General features: G+C 41.8%; 1 protein-coding gene across 1 annotated transcript; it reads right to left on the reverse strand.

The window, feature by feature from the left end:
• Window positions 1-2,806: 2,806 nt before the first annotated feature.
• DMRTA1 (DMRT like family A1) lies at window positions 2,807-6,713 on the reverse strand (the record flags this gene model as incomplete). Its single annotated transcript, XM_080920869.1, has 2 exons — window positions 2,807-3,648; window positions 6,083-6,713. 2 exons carry the CDS (start codon window positions 6,711-6,713, stop codon window positions 2,807-2,809), a joined length of 1,473 nt encoding a protein of 490 aa, XP_080776995.1.
• Window positions 6,714-9,952: the final 3,239 nt, after the last annotated feature.

The raw sequence follows: 9,952 nt of genomic DNA on the forward strand, positions 1-9,952 counted from the left end.
TCTTCTGAATCTCCTCTCCATACAGCTGTCAGCATCTATCTCTGATAGGACACATGCAGTAGAGACAGTTCAGCCCACATCTTCCTAACTGCTGACTAGAGAGGTTATGTGCCAAGGCCTCAAGCAGCTTGTAGGCATACAAATCATAATATAAAGCACTCACTAATGTACTGACCCAGCCAAACAGTGCCATCCTTAGCTGTCGGGTTGATTGTTCTTTGTACACATGGAAAAGCAGACTATGAAAACTTGAGGCTGAATCTGGTCTCTTAATCGTATCTCTCCTTTGCACCTAGTTCAACGCATGACCCAAAGTAAATGCTTAATAAATGCGATGACTCAACTTCTAATCTAATACTTTTATTAATTCAGTAAATAATGAGGTGCCATTTGCCACATATTATGTGTCAGACATCACACGAAGTTGTGAAGGAACAAACAGGCATAGTCCTTTCTCATACCTAACAGTCTGAAATTACTAAGGTAATAAACCTTTCCTGGTGACTCACATTATTATTATCCTTAGAACTGGCTACACAGATCTGAGCTTCAGTCTCTTTGATGTCTAGCAAGTAGTTGGAAGAATTTTCTATTTTATAAAGTAAGTTAGGTCTTAAGAGTCTTCTAAATTGTATAGTCTATATAAAATATCATGAAAATTAACTTAATATGTAGGTTATTAAATAATATGTCCACACATATTGGTTTTGGATTTGGTTGTTTTGTTTTGTTTTAAGACGGGGTTTCCCTGTGCAGCCATGAATCTTCTGGAACTCACTTTGTAGACCAGATTGGCTTTTAACTTAGAATTCATCTGCCTCTGCCTCCTGAGTGCTGTGATTAAAGTTGTGTGCTATTGCTACACAGCCAATACACCCACATTGTTATGTTAACTTTAGGAAGAATGCATCAATGTTGAATTACTGTAGTTTTAACCCAGCTTTCTGCCGTTTACTCTGGCTCTCTTTACATCACACTCTGCATTCGACACCCAATACAGGATCTAGTGTATCTCAAAACTGGAGTATAATAGCTGGATTCATAAAACAAGAAACAACTCAAGCCTCACAAAGTGTCCTGATTAGAATACTGTTTAGGAGATATAGAATCTCATCAAACTCTACTCAAAACTGTGTATTAATAGGCCATTTTGTAGAATCTTTTGGTTGAAACGTCCATCATCCAAAATCAGTCTAATCTCAGTGTTTGTTGGCTGCATAGCAATGAGTTACCAGGCCTTGTATAGTAATTTAGGCTCTGAGCCTTAAGGGCATCTCCATTTTGCTTTTTATGAAAAAAGGTGAGCATTGCATTTATCTAACTTTTACAGGACTTTTCCTCAACCCTGCTCCATTATCATTTATGCAAATCATTAAACAACTTGCACTCTAAATCAGCACCAGATACTCTATATTATGATATTTTTAAGTAAAATATACTGTGGAAATTTATTCACTTAATGGAAAAGACGTACATACATAAATATTATTTTAAAGATTCCTAGTGATTCTTGCTGCTCAGATAAAGATATCTCTAATTCCTACCACATATGGGTCTTTAGTATTCCTCACAAGACAGTGAAGCCATTGTTCATTTAAAAATTAAGGCACATGAGAAAAACATTGTACAATTATTTTGTGATCATCCCCCCCACCCCCCGTGGCTTCCCAGTGACTGAATTTAACATCTGGAAAGATGATTTTCAGTGATTCAGGTGGGGAAGAAATGTGCCTTCAGACACCAAAACTGACCTTTGGAAATTTTGTCCCTCCTAAATACATTAAATATACTTAATATAGAATTGGTATATATTTATCTGAGCAGATAGCTTAGTTTTAGTTTGGTTTAGTTTTGGAACGATTCCTTTTTACCTTTGAGAATGGGTATGATATGTTATTATCTCAAATAAGTGATAAAGGACTATCTCCCCAGATAGAAGCATAAGATACTAAAAATTAAAAGTATCCTCAGTATAAATATATTTCACAACATGAAAAATGAATACAGCATGATCCAAAATGGTTACTTCATAAACTTGTTAGTCTTTAATAGAAAACCACGTGTTTTCTCAGAACTGAATTGCAGTTTGTGATAATCGTCAGAAGAGGGCAGAGTCTTGTTTCTTATAACCCAATAGTTCTTTGTGCATTTACAAGAAGTTTAAAGAGAACATTGAAAAATACTTTCTTTCTACAAATAATAGCTAAAGAGTACAAAAATCAGACGTTCCAAAAAATATATTCAAATTTATTAGGATTACTTGCTACTGGTCATTTATCAGCAAATAAAATATGTTTAAATACTTGGAACAATTTCTGGCTCATCTGTTGCAGAGAAGGAAAAGTGGGAAGGAAAAAGAAGGGAGAGATGGAGAGGGACTCGCATTAGAATAATATCAATCCCCCACTCCTGTTTCATATTCTACCATATGGTTTTTTACAACATGTTCACAAGTATAAACCCAACTCTAAAATAAAATAAAAACATGTATGGCTTTATAATAAAAGTGATAATTTAGGGAGAAAATTTATTTGTTTAAAATAGTAGTATTTATTGAAATAAGTTTATTCAAGGCACATATAATGATTAAATGTTTCTTTGATTTAATAAATGCTAAAGAAAATCTGAAATATATCACACTGCTTAGAAAAATAGCATTTAAGACTGAGAGGTCACTCTCATGCTCTTTGAAGTACATTAAGAAGGATGAGTGTGTGTGTGTGTGTGAGAGAGAGAGAGAGAGAGAGAGAGAGAGAGAGAGTTTTGCATGGCTCCAGAAACACAGCAAAATGACAGAGTGGTTATGTTACAGGTGTTCCTGATTGGGCCTGAAGTACAGTCTACCACCAGTTACTAAGTGCTTGCTAGCAAGGTGGGACGGCTCCCTAAACATCCCTGGAAATGCATAATCCAAAGTTGGCCGAAAAGGCAATGCTGGAACCAGTCCAGGTGGTAGGTAGGGAGACACAAAACCAGACAGTGCCCTTCCTGGAGAAGAATATGCCAGGCGCAGTGGGCTGAAAGCTAGTCTAGGATTGAAACTGTAGAGAGCTGAATCTCCTCCATAAGCAGCAGACGCAGCTTCAAGAGGAGAGAGAGATGATTTATTACTTAGAGTTCCAAAGCCAATGCCAGCAAGACTAAAATCTGAAGCTCTCTGAAAGGCTGTGTTTTCCAAGTCTGCATGTGCTGGGTCCCTGCAGTCTGGCTTATGTTCTTTCCCATTTAAGATCTGTTCGATAGCTTGGACTATATCTCCCTTGCAGAACTGTAGAATGCCTTCTAGGCGGCTACGCCTATAACCTGGAAAAATCCTGGTAAGAATTCCGAGAGGGTCTCGCGGTCTTGAGGCCACCGTGGAAAGGCCGGTTCTCCTAGCAATGTAGTCTCTGGCCCACTCGCTTTCATTCCCCGATTCCAGGTCAGAGGAAGAGAAGGACCTGGGACTGTCTTCTCCTCCTGATTGATCCGTGGGGCAAGGAGACAGGATGATGGCCGATTTGTCTGAGTGTTCTGAAATAGATGACATGTAGCCCTGTTTCTCCACTGTAACATTGCCCTTAGATGGTCCCAGAGTACGGTGATGGGTGTTGGAGACTGGTTCTTCGTGTCTACTTTGGCATGATTCACAGTTACTCTCTTCTGGTTCTGCAGAAAAGAGAAGAGAGGAGAAGAGAAGAGAAGAGAAGAGAAGAGAAGAGAAGAGAAGAAAAGAAAAGAAAAGAAAAGAAAAGAAAAGAAAAGAAAAGAAAAATCAAACATAAGAATCTGCCACATTGTTATACCCACTCAAAGACAATAATGAATGGAATATTAACTCATTCACAATGTGTGTGTGTGTTTGTGTGTGTGTGTGTGTGTGTGTGTGTGTGTGTGATGCAGTCTATATAATACAACTACCAATATTGATTCACCCAAAACCATCTAAATGAGAGTCACATTTTAAAGATCATGCAGAGCTAACATGTGTGGGAACAGAGAAGGGTGCTGTTTCTCATACATTTTAGGGCGTAAGGTTATACAGTATAAATCTCTTAGAAATTAAGGATCAAAAAAGGAGAGTTTGTTGTTATCCAAAGTGTTGATGTGACACCATCTTGGAATTAGATACTTTCCAATATGTACAAATTTTGCTTTGACCTAAGTGATGTTCTTCCCTCCCACACACAATATAAAAAGAACTAAGTTCAACAAGTAGTGAATATTGTAGTTTAAATGATGACCTGTGATATTCATCGATGTCTTTAAGAAGTAGACCTAAACATGCTCCACAAAAGTTTGTAGTTTATTTAAAATGTAAATTACGTCCAATCTAACACTAGAGGGATCAAAACACCGTCACTCCATCAAATGCTTGATTAAAAAAAAAAAAAAGAAAAAGAAACTTGTCAAAGGACATTTGCCAAAGGGAAATCAATTTCCATTGCCCTTTTGTTCCACTGGCTTCTACAGGGAGTCGCTGAGTATTGCTCCTGAAACAGGAAGTATCCAAGTTAAATCTCTGTCATTTTGTCCAAAAGAATAATGCATTACTTTTAGGTTGGACTCCCGGGGCAAATATCTCTAAAGAAATATTGGCTGCAAGCTGTGCTCAGGGGCGTATAACTGTGATTACGATACAAAGAAGACTGTGGTAAATACTTGGTACAGTTCCCTTCATCTCTGTCCTCTCTACTTCTGGAGATTGTTTTATTCGCTGTTGTAGCTTTCCTTTCTTTGAACATAAGCTTCTTTTACATAGGGAAATGTTATTTGCCTCTGAATCACTAAGTCTTTGTCTTGTGAATGAATACGTTCGATACAACACCTTACTATAGTTTATTCATATTGGATTAAGAGGGGGTTTAGACAGTCAATGAAGATGCCTTTAAAATATAGACTTGTTTGTTATATGCAAGTCACTGTGACACAATAATCTAATACAATGATGGGCCTGTAAAATGTACGCTTTAGTACAAAAACTTCACATAAATCCATCCCATCAGCCAAATCCCATTAGCAGTGTAGCTGAAGAAATGCTACACTATCATCAGTCTCGCTCTTCCATGAGAAAGGCTTAAAGTCCATTGGTCTATTGAAATAAACTAGAGCATGTGTCCAAACTTGACTTAAGAGAATGCAAAGTTTCAACGCAGAGATGGACTTCTTTCCAAATTGCACCTTGTTTTGCTAAGATCTGCAAGTTTGACAACCCAGCAAAGTTTCTAATTAGTAACTTAACTGCCGTTTATCGCATAACGTCGTGCGATACAACCTGTTTGGGATCTTAACCAAATCATTTAAAGGAAGTTCCCACTTAACATTGGCCCTCTGGAGGACTGCGAAATGAAAGGCAACACAATGGCACGGATATTACAGAAAAAGTTAATGTGGGGTCGTTTCAGTTATAAATCCAAACGAGATACTGGTCATGACTTTGTGGCCAGAAGCTACACGGAAATACTCATACTCTGGTGAGATCCAGCTACACACGGACACTCTTGCTAACAGTTTTGCTATCAACGGGGAAGGCTCAAACTTACTTCCAGTGGGAACTGAATCTAAGTCCCTAAAGCTTTCCTCGCCTTTGGGAATTGTGCTTAAAGAATTAAAATGGGGTCGAGGCGGGAGAGAAATGGGTGAGCAATTTCAGTTTCTTCTTCCGTGCTAACTGGTGACAAAACTGTCCTAAAATCACATATTGTCACAATAACCGCAGTCAACCGTGCAAGAACACTGTGGTTTTACAACTGGAATGAGTGAGAGCCCACTGGCTAAAGTTTTCTCTCAATGCCTGTTTAAGTTCTGGCCACACAAAAAGTCAAAGCAGACTGTGCTTAAATCCACTCGTAGGCGAGGCTGCAGCTGTGATCACCTATATCTCACTGTTTTCATTATCTTTATCAACTGGGATGAGCTCTTCTAGTGAAAACCTAGTAACTATCCCCATCCTAGCCAGCCACGGGGCAGATCCACTTTCCTGAACTTCCGCACTTTCAAACCCCTCTTTCTACCCACTGTTAGGGGGCTCCTGCTCCTTTCTACACATTTCTTCCAGAACAGTGGTTTGTCTCGCACGAAAAGTAAAGCGAAGAGGACTCACCCTGCTTCCTCTCAGCATAATCTTGCTGGAAAACCTCAAAAGCTGGAACTGACCGGCTCCCAGGGTGTCTAGAGGCACCTGCTCCCAGAGCAGCTACTGCCATGGGGCTACTCAAGACCTGGGGACTCTCGATCCTGCCGCTGTTCCCCGACGCCGGAGTCCCGGGTCCCGAGGGCCCCGGGCACAGGACCCTGTGCAGCCCGTGAGCCTCGCTCTCTTCCTGCGCCTGCTGCCTGCGCAGCGCCACCTGCGCGGCCATGACTCGCTGCCGCTCCGCGATCAGGGTGCATTTGGCACACGCGCAGTCCCGCCAGCGGCAGAAGCGCTTGTGGCCCTTGAGCGCTGACACCACGCCGTGGTTGCGACAACGGGCGCACTTCGGGGTCCGCGGGTAGCCGCAGCCCACCGCCCCCAACGCCCTGTCCAGCCCAGGGCCCGGGGCGCATACTGTGCGACCGGCGCTTGCGGTCGATCTTAGAAAAAGGCCAGGCGGCCGCAGGAAAGTCGCAGACACCGGGATCCCCGACGACACCGACCGCGAGGCAGAAGTGGACGCAGCAGCCCGCCCTGGGGTCAGATGAGGTCGGTAGCCGCCGCTGCGGTCTCTACGACCGTGAGGAAATTGCTCCATTATGAGGAGGCGCCTCTGAGGAGTGGAAATCAGCTAGGGCGCGCTGTCCAGAGCTAACCAGTGGGGATACTGGCTGAGGACCCGCCTAGGTCCTGCTGTCCCTCTCCGCGCACTGACGAGTTTGGTCTCCAGTCCCAGAGCAAGACAACCTCCCCGTACAAGAGCTCCAGAACCTGACCGATGGCGCAGCCAGCCAGTAAGCCTCTGAGTCTAGACACAGGGGCAGTATCCCTAGCTCTGCCAGTCTCCTGAGCCTAGGAGGGCCAGGCTGGAGGGCCACCCCGCCCACCCGGTAGGCTGGCCAAGGAGAGAGGCCAGGGGAGGGCCTAAGGCTGAGACTGGGGACTTTCTGGGAGGTGGCCTGTGGGATAGATTAGAAACTGTCCTGAAAGATCCATTAAGAAAAGGAAACCTTTCTGTGTTTTGGATATTGACCCTCTGTCACATAAAGGCTTAGTGAAGTTCCTTTTCCTATCTGGGTGCTGTCGTTTTATCCTAATGACAGTGTCCTGTGACTTTCAGAAGCTTTTTGTTTTCATGAGGTCCCCTTTATTAATTGTCCACATTAGAGCCTGAGCCATTGGTGTTCTGTTAAGGAACTGGTCACCTGTACAGACCAATTCAAGGCTAGTCCCACTTTCTGTTCTATTAAGAATTAGTGTTTCTGGTGATTTCCAAAGTATATACAGAACTCAACAATCCAAAAAACCCAATTAAAAAATGGGGTACAGAGATAAACAGAATTCTAAACCAAGGGATCTTGAATGGCTGAGAAGCATGTAAAGAAATATTCAAAGTCCTTAGTCATCGGGGAATGCAAATCAAAACAACTCTGAAATTCTACCTTAAACTCATCACACCAGCTAAGATGAGAAACTCAAAGGAGAGGACATGCTAGCAAGGTTGTGGAGCCAAGAGAACACTCCTCCACTGCTGGACGGAGTGCAAACTTGTTCAACCACTCTGGAAATCAATGTGGGAGTTCTCAGAAAATTGGGCATAGTTCTGCCTCAAGGCCTGGAGGTACCACTCCTGGATATATACCCAAAAGATGTTTCATGATCCCACAAAGACACCTGCTCAACTATGTTCATAACAGCTTTATTCCTAGTAACTGGAAACAACCCAAATGAAGAATGGAAAAAGAAAATGTGGTTCGTTTGCATACAGGAATACTACTCAGGCATTAAAAACAAGAACATCATTAATTTTGCAGGCAAATGGATAGAACTAGAAAATATCACTAAAGAACAGACATAATATACAGTCACTGATAATTGGATACTAGCCCCAGAAAGCTCTGAACAGCCCAGAAACAACTCACAGACTATATGAAGCTCGAGAAAAACAAAGGCCAAAAAAATAAAAATGAAAACCTCAGTCCTTCTTAGGCAAAAAAATAAATGTATAGTACCCTCTCAGAGTGTGGTACACCTGGATCTCGAATCATTAATAATCCAAAAGCTAAGATAATAGCCTTAGCTTAGAGGGAAAGGCTAATCAATGACTGACCCAAATTGAGACCCATTCTATGGGCAAGGACCAATCCCTGACACTGTTAACAATACTTTGTCAAGCCTTCAGACAGGAACCTAGCATAACTGTCCTCTGAGAGGCTCCACCCAGCAGCCAATGGAAGGAGATGCAGAAACTCACAACTAATCATTAGATGAAGCTTGCAGAGTCTTATGGAATAGTTGGAAGAAGGATTGGGGGACCAGAAGAGGACAAGGACTCCACAGAAAGACCAACAGAATCAACTAACCCAGACCCGTGGGGATTCCCAGAGACTGAATCACACCGGCCAAAGAGAGAGCAAAGGCTGGACTTAGGGCCCCTGCACATATATGTAGCAGATGAACAGATAGGTCTTCATGTGGGTTTCCCAACAACTGGAGCTTGTGGCCTGCTTCTCTGTGGATCCCACTCCTTTAAATGAACAGCCTTGTCTGGCTTCAGGAGGAGAAGATGCTCTGCTTAATCCAACACTGATTTGATGTGCTGGGGGATGGGGGGAGTTACCCAGATTTGTAAAAGTGTCTTGAAAGGATTTCTCTCACTTATTAAATGACCTTGGGAACTTTAAAAATATACCCAGAATAGGGGAGGGACTTGCATGAGGGGATACTGGGAAGAAAGAGGGGCTATTATTGAGATGTAAATTGAATAAATAAATATACTTATTTTTAATTAATTGATTGATTTTTTAAAAGAAAACAAAACCTTTTACACCCACAACCTAACCCCTTCATTTTCTCAAAGAATGAATTACAAGAATAATCATCCCACTATTTTACCTTTACTGCCCTAATTTAAGCAAGATTTGAAGTTTTTTTTTTTTTTGGATATTCTCTGTACTTACGTTTTAAATGTTATCCCCTTTTCTTCCTCTCTCATCGTCCCTTCTCCCTCTCCTTGCTTCCATGAAGATGCTCCCTCCCCCAACAAGGCACTCCCACCTCAGCACCTTGGCATCCCTTACACTGGGAAAACGAGCCTTCACTGAACCAAAGGCCTCTCCTCCCACTGATGCCAGACAATGCTGTCCTCTGCTACATCTGCAACTGTAGCCATGGGTCTCTCCATGTGTACTCACTGTTTGGGTTTTAGTCCCTGGAAACTGAGATTTGGTTGGTTGGGGTCTCCTTGCTCAGTAAGATGGTTAGCTGCAAGCATCCACATTTTGATCTTCCCTCTTTTTGAGCATCATGAAGCTCTTTCTTAAGCTCCCTGTTTCTACCAAGTTGGAGATTTGTTTTTGTTTGGTTTTGTCCTGTTTTTACTTTTCTTCTTTCCCTTTCCTAGATGAAGTCTTCATGACAACAACATGACAAAGAGACAGGAGACAGCTTGGGAGACTGTGGTGGCTTCTCATAGAAACAGTACTTTAAACAGCCACAGAGAGCTCCCAGTGTATAGACAGGTTAAGTCAGAGTCAAGGAGCTTCCTGTGCTTTCTATTCATCTTATTTGTGCACATGCAAATTACAAAGGGAGTATGTTTAAAACGTTGGTTCTAAGGTCAATATGCATCTCTGCTCTGGAACTATTTATGGATAGCACTTGTGTTAAAGCTCTTTAAAAAGTACTTCACATTTCTCTTGTGAGATCCTAAGAAGGCCATGAAGACCAGTCTTTATGCCATGAAAATGCATTCTTCAACTATATATTTTAAGACTTTAATTGTTAAGATATCATATAGCTCCTAAACCAAAGGAATATTTGAAGTGGAAAATTCAT

Source organism: Micromys minutus (assembly GCF_963924665.1).
Source record: "Micromys minutus genome assembly, chromosome: 9".
Taxonomy (NCBI): Eukaryota; Metazoa; Chordata; class Mammalia; order Rodentia; family Muridae; genus Micromys; species Micromys minutus.